The sequence below is a fragment of the Erythrolamprus reginae genome, unplaced genomic scaffold (assembly GCF_031021105.1).
Source record: "Erythrolamprus reginae isolate rEryReg1 unplaced genomic scaffold, rEryReg1.hap1 H_1, whole genome shotgun sequence".
Classification (NCBI taxonomy): domain Eukaryota; kingdom Metazoa; phylum Chordata; class Lepidosauria; order Squamata; family Dipsadidae; genus Erythrolamprus; species Erythrolamprus reginae.
The window spans coordinates 515,171-536,630 of record NW_027248462.1 but is presented as its reverse complement, the minus strand read 5'-3'; the positions used below and the strand labels follow the sequence as shown (position 1 = coordinate 536,630).

The window sequence follows — 21,460 nt, the reverse complement described above, 5'->3', positions numbered from 1 at the left end:
AAGTTAGTTGGGGGAAAGATCAAAAGCAACATGAGAAAATATTATTTTACTGAAAGAGTAGTAGATCCTTGGAACAAACTTCCAGCAGACGTGGTGGATAAATCCACAGTAACTGAATTTAAACATGCCTGGGATAAACATATATCCATCCTAAGATAAAATACAGAAAATAGTATAAGGGCAGACTAGATGGACCATGAGGTCTTTTTCTGCCGTCAGACTTCTATGTTTCTATGTTTCTATGTTTCTCAGCCAGCTTTGCCAAGGTTTCAGACCCCTGGCATGGAGAGCACTTAGCTGTAAAGTTGCGAAGAATCAGACATGAACGGTGAAGAACAAATGAATGAATAAAATGTTTGATATTCAAACAGGTCTATTTTGAATATCAAGCAACTATTTTGGGTTGGAAAAGCTTCCAAACTGATCGAAGCAGTCTATTTTTCCACTTGAAAAAATGGTTTCATCTTTAAAATAGGGTAGTTCAAATTTGAAGTTTTTCCATTTCTAAATCTTTTGCATACATCTGGCTAGAAAGTTAAAAGAAAACCGAAAGCTTTTCCCATCTAATCCTTTCCCAATAATTAATTAAAGGAGATGGTTAGTGTTTTGTTTCACAGCATAATTTGTAAAATAGCTTGATTATTATTTTTTTTTAAATGAAAAGTAGAAATCTGGGATTGATGGCTTATTCCAAAGAGCAATTTCCACTTCTTTTCTTTCACACTGCCTTGCCTTCACATATTTGGGGTTTCCTTAAAACAGGGAAGGGAACAATGGACTATGCAGATCACCAAAGAGAAATCTGTAGCTTACTTTAGACAGATCACATTTTTTCAGTGGAATACATATATATAGTAATCATCCAAAGTCATTGTTCATGTACATCATCTTGGAGGATCTTAGAGTCCTAGTGGACAACCAGCTAAATATGAACCAGTAGTCTGCAGTGGCAGCCAAAAATAAGCCAGTGCAATCCTAAATTTTTTAAATATTTTAAACTATAATTTAGATTTGTCATGAATTGTTGTATTCTGTTGTGAGCCGCCCCGAGTCTGCGGAGAGGGGCGGCATACAAATCTAAATAATAAATAAAAATAAATAAATAAATTGCATTAACAGACAGATACAATCTAGATCTACCTTGTTTCTCTCAAAATAAGACATCCCCTGATAATAAGCCCAATCAGGCTTCTGAGTGCATGGCAATAGGGCCAAGTGCTTATTTCAGGATTAAAAAATATACAGTGATACCTCATCTTACAAACGCCTCATCATACAAACTTTTCGATATACAAACCCGGGGTTTAAGATTTTTTTGCCTCTTCTCACAAACTATTTTCACCTTACAAACCCACTGCCGCCGCTGGGTTGCCCCGCCTCCAGACTCCCGTTGCCAGTGAAGCACCTGTTTTTGCACTGCTGGGATTCCCCTGAGGCCCCCCTCCATGGGAAACCCCACCTCCGGACTTCCGTTGCCAGCGAAGCGCTTGTTTTTGCGATGCTGGGATTCCCCTGCTGGGATTCCCCTGCAGCATGGCAAAAACCCAGAAGTCTGGAGGTGGGGTTTCCTATGGAGGGGAACCTCAGGGGAATCCCAGCAGTGCAAAAATGGGCGCTTCGGCTGGCAAAATAGGTGAATTTTGGGCTTGCACGCATTAATCGCCTTTCCATTGATTCCTATGGGAAACATTGCTTTGTCTTACAAACTTTCACCTTAAGAACCTCATCCCGGAACCAATTAAGTTTGTAAGACAAGGTATCACTGTATAAGACAGGATCTTATTTTCGGGGAAACACAGTAGTGAAGTACTAATACCACTCTTTAAAACCTTAGTTAGACCACACCAGAGTACTGCATCCAGTTTGGTTGACCAAGCTATTAAAAAGACATTGAGACTCCAGAAAAAGTGCAGAGATCAACCAGGATGATTAGGGAACTGGAAACTGAAACATATGAAGAATGGTTACAGAAACTGGGCATGTGAGTTTCCTGTGAAGAGATGGATCAGGGGAAACATGAAAGTAGTGTCCCAATATTTGAGGGGCTGCCACAGACAGGAGGGAATCAAGCTATTCTCCAAAGCACCTGAAGGACAGACAAAAAATAATGAATGGAAACTGATAAGGAGAGATTCAACCTGAAAATAAGGAGAAACTTTCTGGCAGTGAGAGCAATCAACTAATGGAACAGCTTGCCTTTGGAAGTTGTGGGAGCTTCAACACTTGAGACTTTCAAGAATAGAACAGACTACTATTTTGTCGGAAATGGTGCAGGGTCTCCTGCTTGAGCTGAGGGGTGGGGTTGGGCTAGATGACCTACAAGGCGGACCCTTCCAAATCTGTTGAATCATCTGTACGTATGAATTCACTCCTGGTCTCTTCTGTCTTGGATTTTGAGTACCTGTCAAGTGCCTGCTCTTCATCGGTCTTTTGGATAGAGCTTTTCTCATTGAATGAGTTTGTAACTCTTTTATTCTTGGCTGTAAATAGAGGAGAAAAAAATTAAAAGTGTAATTACGAAGCACGTGTTAATTTATCTATCATTGGTGCCTTAATTAATAATAATAATAATAATAATAATAACAACAATAACAACAATAACAACAACAATATATTAGATTTGTATGCCGCCCCTCTCCATGGACTCGGAGAAACTCACTTTAAAATGTACTTCAGACTTTCACAGAGTTCTTTATAATTTGTTTTCAATTAGGACAGCCATATATTTGGCATGGTCATGTGATCAAACTTGGGCACTGGACAACTGACTCTTCTTTACTCTCTGTATAGCATCTCAATCACATGACCATAATTTGCAAATTGTTTGACAGTTGCCAACATTTACTTCCAGTTTCTGACTCAGAAAGGCCATTGGGGAAATGGATTTTCTTAATGACCAGTGTATTCGCTTAACAACTACCACAAAATTTTCCCAAAAATTTGGGTCTGGTCATGTGTTGCCTTAACCTAGGCCTACAACAACCTATGGACATAACTTTGGGCTCAATTATAGTCATGTCAAGGACTAGCTGTACAGTTTTCCCACCACCACCACCAACCCTTCTATTCTAATTTTTTCACTGGCTTTGTTTTGTTCCCGCGGTTCACAACTGCCATTAAACCCTTCATTTTTTACATGTGAAAGCTCACCTTTAGATATACAGTATCCTATTCCAACTCCCAGTATGAACGCAGACACGAAACCAATAGCAATACCCGGCCAAGGAGTCACTGAAGTTAATGGAATGTTAGGAGTAACTGTGGGCCGAGAAGGTGAGAGAGAAAATGTATATCTAGTGCTTTGGGTAACTGGGAGGCTGGCATGAACAATCTCATCTCCCTCACCTGGCTGCCAAAGGACAGACTCTTTCAGTGGGGTCTCAAGAGCTTCGTGTTCTGCTCGACAAACATAAGTGACTTCAGCATCACTTTTCTGTGGGAATAAGACACTGCGGATGGAAAACATCCCATTGTTCATACGGTTCACCTCCGACTTCACTTGGTCTTGTGGCACTCCGTCTTGCAACCACTGAACGTTGATGCGAGAGGGATAAAATTTGCTCAGGGTGCACACAGCTACTTCAAATCTTTCCCCTGGTGGCTTTGTGATCACCCGAAGGACGGGCCGAGCTGCAAAGAGAGGAAGGAAAATTTGAGTCCTGCTTCCAATAGGCCAGTAGTTCTCAACTTTGGCAACCTGAAGATGAATGGACTTCAATTCCCGGACTTCCTCAGTCAGCCGGTGTTCTGTCGGGCTCTGTGGTAGAATCCTCCCAAAAATTCACAGGTACAAATTTCAGACACACACACACGTTTGAAAATTCAAAGCAATGTTCTTTATAATGAAAATTCACTTAAACTAAGCCCTCTTTTGGTATAGCAAAGAGCACTGGTCTCCAAACAAACTGGTAATTTATACAAGTCCCTTATCAGTCCTGTGATACTTAGCTTGCAGCTGTGAGGCAATTCAAAGTCCTTCTTTCACAAAATGAAACACACTTTGCTCTGGTTTAGGTTCAAAGCAGGGAAAAATCAGCACACAAAAAGTCAAAGTCAGGAAAGCAGTCATAACGATCAGATAATCCTCCACAATGGCCAAACCCACAAGCTGCTATTTATAGCAGCCTCACTAATTACCACAGCCCCACCCAACCACAGGTGGCCTCATTTTCTTTGATAATAATCTCTCAGTTGTTGTTGCCTATGCATCGCTCTCTGCATGCGTGGCTGTATCATTAACTCTTGTCCTGAATCCAAGGAGGAGCTAGATAATTGATCTCCTTCTCAGCTGTCTGCCACACTCTCCTCCTCCCTTTCACTCATGTCTTCTTGGTCAGAGGAGCCTTCATCATCAGATTCCACCGGGGGCAAAACAGACCTGCAGCATGTGGATGTCTCCCCCACATCCACAGTCCTTGGGGCAGGAGCTGGGCCAGAAACACGGTACCATTAGAGATATATGAAGTTGCTGCAATACTCTTATACAGTAGTACCTCGTGATACGAACCCCTTGTCTCACGAACTTTTCGAGATACGAACCCGGGGTTCAGGACTTTTGTGCCTCTTTTTATAAACTTTTTTCACCTTACGAACCCGCCACCGCGAATGCCGAGCCCAGAAGTTCAACAAAAGTTTGTATGTCGCCCCTCTCCGTAGACTTGGCAAAAGTTTGGTGTTTGGGTGGCCGCTGAGAAGCACCGCCGCCCAGCTGTCAGCTTTGCAGAAGAGCCACGTAGTTGTGGGCGAGTCAGGAGGCTCAAGCGGAGGTGGGGAATCCCAATAGCGAATTCCATGGGTGGAGCTTTGACGTCACGGAGACGTCCTTCCTGGCCAGCCTCCCGAACCTGAACCCGAACTTTTGCCGAACCTTTCGGGTTCGGGAGAACGCCGAGAAGCCCCCCGGCTGTTTCAAAAGGTGACAGCCAGGCGGCGGTGCCCAGCAGAGTACCGTTTTTGTGATTTTTTTTCCTTGCACGCATTAATCCCCTTTACATTGTTTCCTATGGGAAACATTGTTTCGTCTTACGAACGATTCGCCTTACGAACCTCCTCCCGGAACCAATTAAGTTCGTAAGACGAGGTATCACTGTATTTTTATTTCTCTCTTCCCCTGACCCACAGCAACAGCTTTGGGATCCACATCCAATGTTTGGGGAGCTATAGGTAGCACTGGGACCTTAGATTGTGTACCACTGTGTCTGAACGGTGCAATCTTGTCAAAATGGTGTGTGCCGTGTTCTGATTTTATAGGAGGCACAATTTAGTATTATAATCTTTTTTCACCCCTTCAGCAGATATCCAAATTGTGCATATTCTCTGGGGCAACCTTATAAAAAACACCATGTGGCATCTTTTAACTTAGCATGAAATACAAATTAGTTGAAAGAGTGAACTATCTATAAGACAGAAAATGTCTCCAAGTTGAAACTAAAGCTAGCTTTCAACCTTCTGAGGAGTCACGTTAGTGGCTGGTTCTTGCTACACAACAGTGTGGTTTCTTTGATAAGGGTTTGTAAGATAAGGGTTTCTCACTGTCTGGATCACATAAATAGAGGCAACAAAGATTTTTTTAAAATTAAAAAATAAGCAAGATGATGTTTTCTTCATTTTGTGAACTGAGCGCTGCCTTAATAATAATAATAACAACAACAACAACAACCACCACAACAACAACCACAACAGAGTTGGAAGAGACCTTGGAGGTCTTCTAGTCCAACCCCCTGGAGGAAACCCTACACTACCTCAGACAGATGGTTATCCAACATCTGCTTAAAAATTTCTAGTGTTGGGGCATTTACAACTTCTGGAGGCAAGCTGTTCCACTGGGCAACCATTCTGACTGTCAGGAAATTTCTCCTTAGTTCTAAGTTTCTTCTCTCGTTGTTTAGTTTCCACCCATTGCTTGTTGTTCTACCCTCAGATGCTTTGGAGAATATGTTGACTCCCACTTCTTTGCGGGAACCCCTGATATATTGGAACACTGCTATCATGTCTACCCTGGTCCTTCTTTTCATTAAACTAGCCATGCCCAATTCCTGCAACCACTCATCATATGTTTTAGCCTCCAGTCCACTAATCATCTCTGTTGCTCTTCTCTGCACTTTTTCCACAGTCTCAATATCCTTTTTGCATCCACCAAAACTGAATGCATTATTCCAAGTGTGGCCTTACCAAGGCCTTATAAAGTGGTGTTAACACTTCACGTGATCTTAAAATAGCTTAAATAAAGAGGCTGTGATTGGACAGCTGGAGAAAGACTGCCTGGATTCCTTACTTCCTGTGTAAAAAGTTATACTCACATTGCAAGTGCAGCTGGAATATTAGTACTTTTGTCACTTTGAGTGCTTGGTGATCAATATTGCAAGAGAAGCTGACGTTGGCATCCGAAAAGACTGGTGTGAGCTTCAAGACACTTTCTGCTCTGAACAATTGGCTGGTGCTGGGTTGAACAGGAGGCGATTCGGGTCTTTGAATAATCCTTCCATTTCGGAACCACGTGATGGATATATTGCCAGGATAGAAATCTGTTGCTGTACACACAACTGTGCTTGGCTCTTCCAACTGCACTGTTGTGGAGCCAAGTTTAACAAGTGGTGGAGCTGGGAACAGAGAGGATAGAAGAAAACATTCTTACTACGACCCAATGAAATCTCTTAAATCTGTACTGCAACCCAACAAGACCGACACAGACTTCAGGGGATAATCAGAACTGCAGAAAAAACATAAGATAATAGACAAGAGTATAAACATGATTTTGAATATGTGAAAAGGATATGAATAGGATAAAGATGGCAGGCATGTTGGTGCGTGCGCTTATGCATGCCCCGTCCAGATCTCTTTGGAATAGGTCAACAGTAGACAATCTAAGGTTATAGTTGTGGGGGTTTGCGGAAGAAACCACAGAGTTGGATAGTGAATTCCGGGCATTGACCACTCTGTTGCTGAAGTCATAGGACTGACAGGACCGACACAGACTTCAGAGGACAATCAGAACTGCAGAAAAAACAATTGCTGCCCACCTGCCTTCCATTGAGGACCTGTATACTGCACGAGTCAAAAAGAGGGCGGGGAAAATATTTACTGACCCCTCACATCTTGGACACAAATTGTTTCAACTCCTACCCTCAAAACGTCACTACAGAGCACTGCACACCAAGACAACTAGACACAAGAACAGTTTTTTCCCAAACGCCATCACTCTACTAAACAAATAATTCCCTCAACACTGTCAGACTTTCTACTAAATCTGCACTTCTATTCTACCAGTTTTTCTCATCATTCCTATCACCCATTTCCTCCCATGTTGACTGTATGACTGTAACTTGTTCCTTATATCCTAAGATTTGTATTAATATTGCTTCTTCATTGCTTATTTGACCCCTATGACAATCATTAAGTGTCGTACCACATGATTCTTGACAAATGTATATTTTATTTTATGTACGCTGAGAGCATATGCACCAAGACAAATTCCTTGTGTGTCCAATCACACTTGGCCAAAAAAAATCTATCTATCTATCTATCTATCTATCTATCTATCTATCTATCTATCTATCTATCTATCTATCTATCTATCTATCTATGAAATTTGTTAATCAGCATTGAAGGCCAACAGCCATGATTCACCATCCACCATCCATTGCTATTCAATACTGCTTGGAAATGTGCAGGTCAACATCTGGAAGACAGATGCAAGAGAGAATGGGAACATTCCAAAAACAAGAATAGAAAGATTGTTCGTTTCCTACAGGAAATATTGCAAAGCTATAATTTTGTCACAAAGAAGGTGGCACTGAAGGAACGAAATGTCTAAACATCTACACCTACCCTTCCCAACTTTCTTAGTTGAGCCTTGGTGACGCATTGATTAGAGTGCAGTACTGCAAGCTGCTTCTGCTGATTGCTGGCTCTAGTTCAGCAGTTCAAATCTCACCACCGGCTCAAGGTTGACTCAACCTTCCATTCTTCCGCGATGGGTAAAATGAGGACCCATGCTGATTCTCTGCAAACTGCTTAGAGAGGGGTATAAAGCACTGTGAAGTGGTATATAAGTCTAAGTGCTATTACTCTGGGTGCACATAAACAGGTGCACATAAACATTGCAGTAAACATGTATTCAAGTTATAGAAAGATGCATTTAACTCTGTAAAAGGTAGAGGTTGCATCTATTTCTGTTATGAATTTACTGAAACGCACAGACACAAATTAAAAAATTATATTCATGTGTACAAAATATGTACTATAAAAGTTGTATGATTACAGCATTAGTATGTAACAAACACTGTAGTAAAGTCAAAGGACAGAGTCTAACAACATGAAGGGTTTTGACTGACAAGTAATTCTATGGGCAAACCAAACTAGCAAACGTTTCTAGGGAGGAAATTCAAAGAAAAGGGAGAAACTACTGATAATAATCTCTCCAGTGGTCAACAACCCAGCTCAAATAATGGCTAATCCCCAGAACAGTAAAATCTAATGACAGGTGATACAGATAGCATAGGTATATATGCTAGGACACTGTTTTATTTACATATTCATTCTAATTGTGTGTGTGTGTGTGTGTTTTGGGTTCTGGATCCTTTTGCTGCTAATTCGCTTAGGTCATGCCATGCGTAGAGTAATCAAAAAATAGCTTCAATGCATGCATAAAAGCAAAATCCAAGATGGCGGCGCACATGGGGACACCAACAGAGCTGGCTACATGATGTCATCACTGAGTTACTAACAGTTCTAAAGAACCAGTTAGAACCAGTAGGAATGCACATATACGTAGTACAGTATTTCCTTGTTTTATTTATATTCTGGTAGAAATGGAGGTCAGAGGGTATGCCTTACAAAAAGAAAGGTGGTCTAGAACAGCGAAACATCCTCTTCCTTTGTTGTTTATTACTTTATAATTGCTACCTTCCTTCTCTAAGTCATGTATCTTTTAGCATCATTAATAGTCAGTGACTCCTAATTTCCCCCGAAACGCTTTTAAAATTGTGGCCTTGATCGGGATAGACTAGGGGTAGGCGAAGTTGGCTCTTCTATGAGATGTGAACTTCAATTCCCAGAATTCCTGAGCTAGCATGATTGGCTCAGGAATTCTGGGAGTTGAAGTCCACAAATCATAGAGGAGCCAACCTTGCCTACCCCTGGGATAGGCAATTACTTTTTCTAAGGAGCCAACGACTGCTACCCTCTGCCCTCTAGCCACCCAATCTCTGCCCCCTTTAACCCTGCTGCCAATGCTCCTTCCGCAACCGGGATGTGGCCTGCAGACTGTAAAATGCCCAGGTGTGTTCCAGATCTAGGCTTTGGATGACGGCAAAATATTCTTCAATAAAATAAGATAATTATTCTATTCCAGAAAAATCAGGAAAATTAGACCAAATTACAAATTTATTTAATTGGGAGAATAGCCACCATAGAACTAATATATTACCAAAAATTATTTATTTATTTCAAACAGTTCCAATAAAACTAGGGAAAAAATTTTATACAGATCTAAACAAAACAATTTTAAAATTTATTTGGAATGGGAAGAAGGCTAGGATAAAAATAAAACAATTATAAGATAAGAGAAGTAGAGGAGGATTTGGACACTCAGATTGGGAATTTTACCTCCAAGCGTCAGCAGTAATATGGCTGAGGCAATGGATTTTACTCAACAATAAAAGAATATTAATTATAGAGGTTCATGATCTACATAAGGGGAGCATTATTAGAAGATTGGCTGGAAATTAAAGAAAAATACTATATTAAAATTCCAAAATGGTAATCCCCCATGGAAGCAACAATGTATGCTAATGTTTTAGATTTGGATAAGAAAGTGACCTATAAAGTGCTGGATGACCAAGATAATCTTAAATCAAATCAGGATTTTGCTTTGGTTGGTATAAAAATAGACCGGTGGCCCTACCTGCAAATTCCAGATATAAAAAAGATATGACACAATATGGATTTCAGAGAGAACGAGAATGCCCAGAAGTGCCGCCGCCCGTCTGTCACCTTCTGAAACAGCCAGGGGGCTTCTCAGCCTTCTCCCGAACACCGAACCCGGAAGTTCAGCAAAAGTTCGGGTTCGGCGTTCTCTTGAATGTTGAGAAGCGCCACCGCCAGGCTGTGACCTTCGCAGAAGAGCCGTGGAGCTGTCGGCCGGTCGGGAGACTCAGAGGTGGGGAATCCTAAGGGCGGAGCTTTGACGTCACAGAGACATCCTACACCAATGCTATAAAATGAAAATGTTTTTATATGGTATGGTATGTATGATATGGTATGGTATGTTATACAGTGGTACCTCGACATGAGAGTTTAATTCGTTCCAGACCCGAGCTCGTATGTTGATCAACTCGCATCTCGAACGAATGCCTTTAGACTTTGTTTTTCGTGCCAAGATAACTGGAAGCAAGGAATTCTTGCGCCACCTAGTGGAAGCTCGGCTCATATCCCGAATTTGAGCTCAGGTGTCAAACAGAAACTTTGCTCACGTCTCGGCTCGTAATGGAATACTCGCATGTGGAGCAGCTCCTATCTAGAGGTACTACTCTATTATGTTTTGTTTTTGTGGTTGTTTTAATGTTGTTTTTAAAGATAAAACACTGTAATAAAACCTATTTTTAAAAACCTGTGTTGCCTTCACACTATAAATATTTTTAAGGTTATCATATGACCCTCATCCCGTTTCCCCTGGTTTCCTTTACCTTCCACTCTCAACTCTATTGACTTGTGTTCATTTTCAGGGCTGTGGATAACAAAGCAAGTGTAAGTACTGTTATCTGCGTCTTGAACACTTGGAAGCAGAAGGCTGGCATTGCCCCGTAGCAATGCTTCAAGAGACATCTTTGCCCCTGGGCGTGAGACTTTTAAGTCATCTTCAAATTCAGCAATAACTCTTGAACCCACTCGCCATTTCACAGCCAGGCGTTTGGGATCTATGGACCTCGAAGAGTCTTCAAAGTAACAAGGCAGCAGGACATCAGAATTTGGTTTGGCTTGGATTGGGCCTTCGGGGACTGTAACGGTCAAAGCTGCCTCTGAAAAAGAAAGGAAACAGGAAGAATTTCTGTTAGAAAACCAACCAGGCACTACTGATGGTCCTCACAGTTCACAGTGTCTGTTCAAAATCACAATGGTACTGAAATTGACTGTTTATCACACTTATAGCTGTTGCAGACATTTGGTCACTGACACATATTTATTATGGTTGCAAAGCCCTGGAGTCCCGTGATTACGAACATCTTACAAGAAAGCCAATCAGATTTATTTAACAATTGTTTTATTAACAACTGCAGTGATCCACTTAACAGCTGTGGCAAGAAAGGTCGTAAAATGGAGCAAAATCACTTAGCAAATGTTTCACTAAGCATCAGAAATGTTGGGCTCAATTATGGTCATAAGTCAAGAACTCTCTGTATGTGGCCTGGCATCCACATAAGGTCAAGATTGTCTATTTTAGTTGGAAGAGGAAGAGGGGAGGGAAGAGAATTATTTATTGGCCAAGTGTAATTGGAAACCCAAGGAATTTGTCTCTGGTGCATAAGTTGTCCGCAACAAGGGATAAATCATGATCATGATCATAAAACACAATAATCATAAATTGCAACAGACAGCACTCAGTGATAGTCATAGGATACTAAATAATCAATTAACATAATTTTATAATTACCGGTAGTTATACTGTACTGATAAATAATAAATATACTAATCGAAAAAATAATCATAAATCATAAGATACAAACACAAAGTTATAGTTGTTGTGGGAAATAGTTGTATAGCAGAGTCATGATATGGGGAGGGGGGAACTGTCCTTGCCTCTAGTTTTTGTATCTAGAGGTCTTTTCAGTTGAGATCAACCCATCTGAAGAGATTTTCCCATGATAATCTAATTTTGTTCTCCAAGCTTTTAGGAATAGCATTTGTATCATTTCACAGTGCTTTACAGCTTTCGCTAAGGCAATGGTTCTCAACCTTTCTGATGTTGCAACCCCTTAATACAGTTCCTCATCTGTATAGTCTGGACTCTGGAGGACAGAAGGAAAAGGGGGGACATGATCGAAACATTTAAATATGTCAAAGGGTTAAATAAGGTTTCAATAGGAAAGTGAACACAAGAACAAGGGGACACAATCTGAAGTTAGTTGGGGGAAAGATCAAAAGCAGCGTGAGAAAATATTATTTCACTGAAAGAGTAGTAGATCCTTCGGACAAACTTCCAGCAGACGTGGTTGGTAAATCCACAGTAACTGAATTTAAACACACCTGGGATAAACATATATCCATCCTAAGATAAAATACAGAAAATAGTATAAGGGCAGACTAGATGGATCATGAGGTCTTTTTCTGCCGTCAGTCTTCTATGTTTCTCATGTCGTGGTGACTCTCAACCAATTCTAATAGTATTTTAAGCTGGAGGTCAGAGGGACACACCCACCGTAAATGCTTTGATTGGTCAGATTGTAAATTTGTCTTTTCCCATGGTCTTAGGTGACCCCTGTGAAATGGTCGTTCTACCCCCAAAGGGGTCCCGACCCCCAGGTTGAGAACCACTGCCAGGAAATCCTCACTTAACAAAGACCAGTGGGATTGGTAATTCCACCTTTAAGCAAAGCAGTCACTAGGAGGGAGTCTAAGCGGTTTATAGAGAGTCAGCATATTGCCCCCAACAATCTGGGTCCTCATTTTACTGACCTTGGAAGGATGGAAGGCTGAGTCAACCTTGAGCTTACTGAGATTCGATCTGCCAAACTGCTGGCAGCTGGTAATCAGCAGAAGTAGTTTGCAGTACTGTACTCTAACCACTGTATCACTGAAGCTCTTCTGTGAGCTGGGAAGGGGTTGAAGCCAGAAAATATTGCTTCCCCGCCCCCCATGGTGCCTCTTCAGAAGGCAGGCTGGGCCCTCAGTAATGGCCTTGTAAAAAAGTGAAGATTGTTCTATTGCAGAGGTCTTCAAACCTTAAGACTTTTTTATTTTATTTATTTTGTCAAGTAGGTAATAGTAATATACATAGATATAACCTTGTTTATATACATAAGACGAATACTGAGGGATAGGGATGGTAGGCACACTAGTGTACTTATGCACACCCCTTACTGATCTCTTAGGAATCAGGTAAAGTCAACAGTGGAAAGCCTAAGAGTAGAGTTTTGGGGGTTAGGTTACGAAACTACAGAGTCAGGTAGTGATTTCCAGGCATTAACCATTCTGTTGCTAGAGTCGTATTTTCTACAGTCAAGTTTTGAGTTTGTATCTGTTGTGAGCTTGTGTATTGTGTGTTTGAAGCTGAAGAGTAATTGACAGGAAGGATGTTGTAGCAGATAATTTTATGAGCTATGCTTAGGCTGTGCCGAATGCAACATAGTTTAAAACTTTCTAAGCCCAGGATTTCAAGTCTGATTGCATAAAGTATACTGTTGAGAGTAGAGGGCTCTTTTCGTAAAATATCTCTGAACACTCTAATGCATTTATGTCCAATATGCAATATTCCAGAAAAATGAGCTGTACTCAAGGATTGGTCTGACAATGTTTTGTATGGTCTGGTTAGTAGCATGATATTACCAGAGAAGAAGTTACGTAAGATTAGGTTAACAACTCTTCAAGCCTTTTTGGCGATGATATTTCAGTGGGCTTTGACACTTAGGTCATTTGATATGAGTATTCCAAAGACTTTGACAGAGTGAGGGTGATCTGCAAGGTCTTGTTTATTCAATTTGTATTTGGTGTTCTGATTCTTTTTGCCAATGTGTAGGACAGAGTATTTGGTGGTTGAGATTTGGAGTTGCCAGATGTTTGACCATTCTGACACTAAGTCAAGGTCTTTTTGGAGAGCAGCAGTGTTGTCGGTGGTGTTGAAGGTTTTTACATCATCAGTGAAGAGAACACAGTCACTTGTAATTTGATCACAAAGGTCATTTATATAGAGTATAAATAGTGTTGGTCCTAGTACGCTGCCTTGGAGTGTACCGCTGTTAACAGGAATGGGATTAGATAGGGTGTTCCCTATTTTGACCACTTGTTGTTTGTTTGATAGGAACACAGTTATCCAGCTATGGAGGGATCCTAAGATGCCATAGGATTTCAGTTTCAGAAATAGTTTATCGTGAACCACTGAGTCGAAGGCTTTACGGAAGTCTGTGTAAATTGTGTCTATTGTTCTGCCCATGTTTTGAGGTCCATATGTTTTTGCAGTGTAATAGTTCTAGATTGCAGAATATTTTTTTTCCTGAAACCAAGTTACTTGTTTGAAAGTAGGTTGTTAATTTCTAGGTGGAGGGTAATGGACTGGTTTATGATTGATTTCATGACTTTGCATATGACACAGTATAGAGAGATTGGTCTGTAATTTTTTACTAGACTGGGATCACCCTTTTTGAATATGGGGAAGACTGTGGCTAGTGACTGTAGGTTTGGTAGGGAATTAGTCCTGTAGGACTTTTCAAAGATTATGCTTAGTGGTTCAGCTACGGCTGTGGAGAGCTTTTTTAAGAAGTATGCGCATGGCCCATCAGGTTCGATTGACAGAGAAAGTTTTTGGTCATGCAATGCTTTTTCAACATTGTCTTCAGTGAAGTCTATTTAGGTTAAATCACTGTATTTGTGGTATATCTAGGGAATTTTGGGTATGAGCTGTTGCTATTTACAACTAGCCAAATAATGTGTTGAAGAGGTTAGCTTTGACTGTTTCATCGTAGCATGTTTTATTGTTTGGTCATTTTAGCAGTGAGAGGGGTCTCGAGTACTTGAGTTTGTTATTTACGAAGTTGTAGAAGGCGTGGTTGGATTTTGTGTGCAGCTATGCTGGCTGGAGAATTCTGGGAGTTGGAGTCTATAACTCTTAAAGTTGCCAGATTTGAGGGTCCCTGTTCTATTGGATAGTACAAAATGCACCATCTGAAACAAAACTTTATTGCTTACCGGTAATTCATTATTAGTGTATGGTTATTTATTGTTTCATCTCATTTTGATCTTTTTGCACTAAATTTATTATGCATATATGTCTGACAAATAAAGACACAATTGGGATGGGTCTATACTATATATCCTTCGTGTGAAGAGTAGGTTTGTAAAGGAAGGTTTATTTTTTGACTGAACTACAATTATAAAGGTTCCTTGATAAAACTAGCTCAAATTTGAAAGTAGATTCCTTCTGAAATTCATAATCTATTACCATATTAACCAATAGCAGTAAAATACTTCTAAGTGAGGCATCTTTTGACCTTTGACATTTGATTGGTGCGCCGAGAGCTGCAAAGGGATATTAAAAAACTAATGACTTAGTCCAGAGGTGTCAAACTTGATTTTACCGAGGACCATCACCCTTCTGTCGCATGAGTCCCAGCGATCAGTTAGGTCCCACAGGGTTGGCCTTCTCCAGGTCCTATCAAATAGACAATGTCGCTTGGCAGGGCCTAGAGCAAGAGCCTTCTTTGTGGGGGCTCCGGCCCTCTGGAATCAGCTCCCCCCAGAGGTTTGCAATGCCCCCACACTCCTCGCCTTCTGCAAGAGTCTTAAGATTCATCTGTGCCGCCAGGCTTCGGTCCATTAGATTCTAGCCCCATGGCTGATGAATGAAGTGTATGTTCTTCTGTTCGAATGGGAATGATTGATTTTTAAGTAACTGGGTTTTAGATTAGCTAGTTTTAAACTTAATTGGATTTAGGGTATTTTTGTATTGTTTTTATATGTTGTAAGCTGCCGTGAGTCCTTGGAGAGGGGCAACATATAAATCAGATAGATAGATAGATAGATAGATAGATAGATAGATAGATAGATAGATAGATAGATAGATAGATAGATAGATAGATAGATAGATAGACAGATAGACAGATAGACAGATAGACAGATAGACAGATAGACAGATAGACAGATAGATAGATAGATAGATAGATAGATAGATAGATAGATAGATATGGATGGAAGCTGACCAAGGAGAGATTCAACCTGGAAATAAGGAAAAACTTTCTGATGGTGAGCACAATCAACCAGTGGAACGGCTTGCCTGCAGAGGTTGTGAACACTGCAACACTCAATACTTTAAATTGTCATCTGTCTGGGGTGGTGTGGGATCTCCTGCTCAAGCAGAGGGTCGGACTAGATGACCTACAAGGTCCCTTCCAATTCTAATAAATAGATAAAGTAGAAAAATGTGGGTTAGACAGCATCACCACCAGATGGATTCAGATGGAATTACATCTGCATGGAGGAATGTATGCAGTGGAGTACCCCAAGGCTCTGTTTTAGACCCATATTCTTCAGCATCTTCATCAATGACTTGGACGAGGGGATAGATGGGGATAGAAGATACGCTTAAGATACAGAAGGATCTTGACATTGGGCGCTATCTAACAAAATGAAATTCAATGGTGTAAAAAGTAAGGTTCTACATTTAAGCAAGAAAAGCAAAATGCACAGTACAGTACTTTTCGGTACCTTGCTTAATAGTCGACTAAACAATGTCATCTGGCGGGACCCAGGGGAAGAGCCTTCTCTGTGGTGGCCCCGACCCTCTGGAACCAGCTTCCCACAGAGATTAGGATTGCCCACACCCTCCTTGCCTTTCGGAAACGCCTTAAAACCCACCTCTGCCGTCAGGCATGGGGAAATTGAAACATCTCCCCCTTGCCCATGTAGTTTTTGTGTATGATTCGATTGTGTGCTTGTTTTTTATATATTGGGGTTTCTTTTGGATTTTTTAACTTAAAACTGTAATTTAGATTGCTAAATATTAGATTTGTTACTATGTATTGTTTGCCATTGTTGTGAGCCGCCCCGAGTCTGCGGAGAGGGGCGGCATACAAATCTAAATAATAAATAAATAATAAATAAATAAAGACTGTGAGAGGGAACTTGGGAATCGTAGCAGACACTCATTTAAATATGAGCCAGCAGTGTGCTGCAGCTACCAAAAAAGGCAACACCATTCTAGACTGCATAAACAGAGGGATAGAATAAAAAACACATGAAATGCTAATACCACTTTATAATGCCTTGGTAAAGCCAGACCTGAAATACAGTGGAACCCCGACATAAGAGCTGCTCTACTTAAGAGCAACTCGAGATAAGAGCTGGGAGGGGAGAGATATTTTTGTTCTACTTACAAGCCCAAATTCGAGATACAAGCGCCAAGGAGCTGTCTCCTGAAGCCGAACGCTAACTTCCGCATTCGGCTTCAGGAGACAGCTGCGAAGCGACGCGCGTGTTTTAAAAGGTTGCAGCCAGCCTGGGGGGCTCGGGGGGTGCTTGCAGCCAGCCTGGGGGGCTTGCCAGCACCCCCCCGAGCCCCCCAGGCCGGCTGCAACCTTTTAAAACACGCGCGCGGCTTCGCAGCTGTCTCCTGAAGCTGAACGCGGAAGTTAGCTCTTTTTCTTTCTCTCTTTTACCTTCCCTTCCTCTATTTCTTCTTTTCTTTCTCCTTCCCACCTTCTTCCCTCCCTCCCTCCCTTCACTCATTCCTCTCTTACTCTCCCCTTTCATAAGTTTCCTTGCTTCCTTCCTCTGTTCCTGTCCCTTCCCTCTTTCCTTCCTTCCTTCCCACCCTCCGTCCATTCATTTATCCCATTCCTCTCTTGATCGCTTAAAGCCGGTCCCTGGTGCAAAAAGGGTTGGGGACCTCTGTCCTACAGGATTGGGTGGCAGAGAAGTTGAACATATGTAAATTTAAAAGTTTAAGAAAGTTTACAAGTTAAGTGAAAGAAACTTCATTATTCATTTATATGTACATGTACATTTCTTCATTAAAAACTTGTCTTTCTGCATAATTTAGACTAACTTTGTGAGTTTTTTGAGGGCTGGAACCAATTAAAATTATTTACATTAATTCCTATGGGGAAAAGCCGTTCGAGATAAGAGCTGCTCGACTTAAGAGCCCAGGTCAGGAACGAATTAAACTCGTATCTCGAGGTACCACTGTACTGCATTCAGTTTTGGTTGCCACGATGTAAAAAAGTCATTGAGACTGTAGGAGGTGCAGTGTTCCGGTACCACAATAGGGGGCGCTCACTAGGGGGCGCTCTAGGAGCAGAGGTTTTGGCAAATGTTGATTGGCTCCTTGTTTTATTCTACTTGTATTTAAGTGTTTCTCTCAAATTTTCGTTATGCTGTTCAATAGAATAGAATTTTATTGGCCAAGTGTGATTGGACACACAAGGAATTTGTCTTGGTGCATATGCTCTCAGCGTACATAAAAGAAAAAGATACATTTGTCAAGAATCATGTGGTACGACACTTAATGATTGTCATTGGGGTCAAATAAGCAATGAAGAAACAATCAATATTAATAAAAATCTTAGGATACAGTCATACAGACCTAAGTGGGAGGAAAAGGATGATAGGAATGATGAGAAAAACTAGTAGAAATAGAAGTGCAGATTTAGTAAAGAGTCTGACAGTGTTGAGGGAATTATTTTAGTACTGTAGAGTGATGGCGTTCAGGGAAAAACTGTTCTTGTGTCTACTATTGTGTCCCAATAGTTATAGGGTTACAGTATCCTCAGAGAGGGGTGGCATATAAATCCAATCAATCAATCAATCAATAAATAAAAATAAATAAAATAAAATATCTTGTGTCCCACCTCAGTTAATACCCAGGTCTCTATTAGACTTAGGAGAAACAGTTTAGAGGAGAGCAACAAAAAAGATTAGGGGAAAGCAGGCTCAAATATATAAAGAACAGTTGCTGTAATTGGCTATGTCTAGTTTAATGGGGGGGGAAAAGGACTAAGAGAGACATGATAGCAGTGTTTCGATATTTCAGGGGTTGCCACAAAGAAGAGGGAGTCAACCTATTCTCCAAAGCACCTGAGGGTAGAACAAGAAGCAATGGATGGGAACTAAACAAGGAGAGAAGCAACCTGGAACTAAGGAGAAATTTCCTGGCCCTTAGAACAATTAATCAATGGAACAACTTGCCTCCAGAAGTTGCGAATGCTCCAACACTGAAGGTTTTATTAAAGAAAATGTTAGCTAACCATCTGTCTGAAATAGTGCAGGGTTTCCCGCCTAAGCAGGGAATTGGACTAGAAGACCTCCAAGGTCCCTTTCAAATCTGCTATGCTATTCTATTCTATTCTAAACGCTTTTCTGAACTACTTTTTTTCCTGCCTCAAACGCCTAGTCGACAGAAGAGCAACGGCGGGAGTTTGAACGGGACCGTTTTTCTTCCTTTTTAAGCAACTCTTCTTAGATTCAAAAGGCTCCGTGGCAATTTCCCAGGACAACCCGCTGCGCCTTTTCCCTTTGCGCGGGGGAAGGTGTGGGACGGAGTTACTGTATTTCTGCCTAGAAGATGAGAGGAAGCTAAAAAGCAAAAAGTCCTTCAGTCCAGCCTTCAGGCAGAACATTGTCCCTCTACCGTCCCAAGTTTCGCTTTGCTCCCTCCAAGCGAGCGCTTTTTTCAGCCCCGGGTCATTCCTGACACCTATGGGAGTTTGGATGATTCGGTTTTCTGGATACTCACGTGTAACCGGGAGAAACAGCAAAAGGTAGGCGAAGTCTGCGAAGGAGAGCGACATTTTTTTTTTAAAAAAGCCCAATGTTAGTTTCGCTTTCCTCGGCAGTTGTATCCGCCCTTGCACAAGGCTTCCTGTTTTTCGGGGTCACCAAAATACCAAATATTTGCTGATCAATCGGGAAAAAAACCCATGTAAACAACTAGGAATAAATTTAAGGAATCAACGATTAGTTACACCGCGAAAAAAAGGAGGAATGGGTTTTTTTATTTTAAAAAAAAATAAGTAAAGACAAAAATTAGTAGCTTATCCGAATTACCTGAATTCAAATAAAAAATAAAACCGAACTTGTCGAGATCAGAAAGTGATGAGAAACAAAAGACAATCGAACACGTTTGCTTTTACAGCAGTGTTTCCCAACCTTGGCAACTTGAAGCTATCTGGACTTCAACTCCCAGAATTCCCCAGCCAGCATTTGCTGGCTGGGGAATTCTGGGAGTTGAAGTCCAAATAGCTTCAAGTTGCCAAGGTTGGGAAACACCGTTTTACAGGATGTAGGACCTGATAAGACACATAACAGCAAGAGAAATGAGAACAATAATATGCTTGCACAAGTTTTTCCAGTTTGTTAGCAATGCAATGAGAACCTTTTTGTTTGTTTGTTTGTTTGTTTGTTTGTTTGTTTATTGGATTTATATAGCTAGGGCAGTGTTTCCCAACCTTGGCAACTTGAAGATATCTGGACTTCAACTCCCAGAATTCCACAGCCAGGCTGGGGAATTCTGGAAGTTGAAGTCCAAATATCTTCAAGTTGCCAAGGTTGGGAAACACTGAGCTAGGGGACGAGCTGACACTATCAACCAAATTAGATTGATAGCTCAATCAGGGGACCAATACCATTTCAGTCCTTTCTTTAAAATCTCCAGTGATGAAGAACATACTGATTGAAAAGGCCAGTTGTTCCACTGGTTAATTGTCCTCCCTGTTAGGAAGTTTCTCTTTAATTCCAGCTTGCTTCACATCTTGATTAGTTTCCATCCATTGTTTCTTGTCCTGCCAGTATGAGTCCTTCAGGATTAGTTTAGATTATTACTCACCGTGTTTATTTATTGAAGTTTATTTTAAAAACATTTATTAAAGGCAGACGAAAGTTTGGCGATGACATATGACGTCATCGGGCGGGAAAAACCGTGGTATAGGGAAAAAAATCCGCAAAGTATTTTTTAATTAATATTTTTGAAAAACCGTGGTATAGACTTTTTGCGAAGTTCGAACCCGCGAAAATCGAGGGAACACTGCAATGGAAAAAGACTTTGAAAAATAATCTGAAATTTTGGTATCAATACTCATATGCCGCTTTACTGTGCTTTACACCCCCCTCCAAGCGGTTTACAGAATCAGCCTATTGTGAACAATAATCTGGGTCCTCATTTTACCCACCTTGGAAGAATGGAAGGCTAAGCCAACCTTGAGCCTAGTGAGATTTGAACTGCCAAATTGCAGTCAGCTGGCAGTCAGCAGGAGTAGCCTGCGGTACTGCATTCTAACCACTGTGCCACCACACAGATCCTATATATGTTGATGGCAGCGAGATTACTTTAAGCACAAAAAACAAAGGATTTTTTGTTTCCTACAATGGATAAATGGGGGCAGAAGTTGGAGTTAACAGAGATGCCTAAATTGATTGTACAGTAGTCCCTCACCTATCGCTGCTGTTACATTCCAGACCTGGCCGCGATAGGTGAAAACCGCGATGGGGAATTTCTCCTCCTTCCCACCAGCTCCGGATGCCTGGAGGCGAGCAACGGCCAGCTAACCTTCCCCCCCCCACTTCTACTTACTCTGCGCCTGAGGAAAAGAAGGGGAGGGGGCAAAAGAATCGCCGCCCCCGAGCATTCCCGACCCACTGCTATTCTTTGCAGCAGTTCGGCCAAACGTTGTCTTTTTTGCCTTGCTGGAAAGTCCCTGGTGAGCTGCCCCGGCTGGTTCTTTTTCTCTCTCTCTTTTCTTTTCTTTTTTTCCCCCTCCAC

General features: G+C 41.3%; 1 protein-coding gene across 2 annotated transcripts; it reads right to left on the bottom strand.

The window, feature by feature from the left end:
* Positions 1 to 1,537: 1,537 nt before the first annotated feature.
* On the bottom strand, positions 1,538 to 19,514 carry LOC139155323 (CD276 antigen homolog). 2 transcript variants are annotated; one of them, XM_070730447.1, is made up of 5 exons: positions 19,439 to 19,514; positions 10,686 to 11,018; positions 6,300 to 6,599; positions 3,151 to 3,630; positions 1,538 to 2,480 (listed from the first exon to the last, which is right to left on the bottom strand). In XM_070730447.1, exons 1-5 carry the CDS (start codon positions 19,491 to 19,493, stop codon positions 2,317 to 2,319), a joined length of 1,332 nt encoding a protein of 443 aa, XP_070586548.1. In that variant the 5' UTR covers positions 19,494 to 19,514; the 3' UTR covers positions 1,538 to 2,316. The 2 variants fall into 2 exon arrangements, with proteins under 2 accessions (XP_070586548.1, XP_070586549.1); XM_070730448.1 differs by having other exon boundaries at positions 3,346 to 3,630.
* Between the last annotated feature and the right edge of the window lie 1,946 nt (positions 19,515 to 21,460).

Excerpts from the sequence above, each read along its gene's own strand:
- LOC139155323 (XM_070730447.1), bottom strand. The coding sequence starts at position 19,493 with ATGTCGCTCTCCTTCGCAGACTTCGCCTACCTTTTGCTGTTTCTCCCG. Across the intron at positions 11,019-19,438 it reads GCTGTTTCTCCCGGTTACAC|AGGCAGCTTTGACCGTTACA; the intron begins GTGAGTATCCAG and ends TTTCTTTTTCAG. Across the intron at positions 3,631-6,299 it reads ATTCCAGCTGCACTTGCAAT|CTCGGCCCGTCCTTCGGGTG; the intron begins GTGAGTATAACT and ends CTCTCTTTGCAG.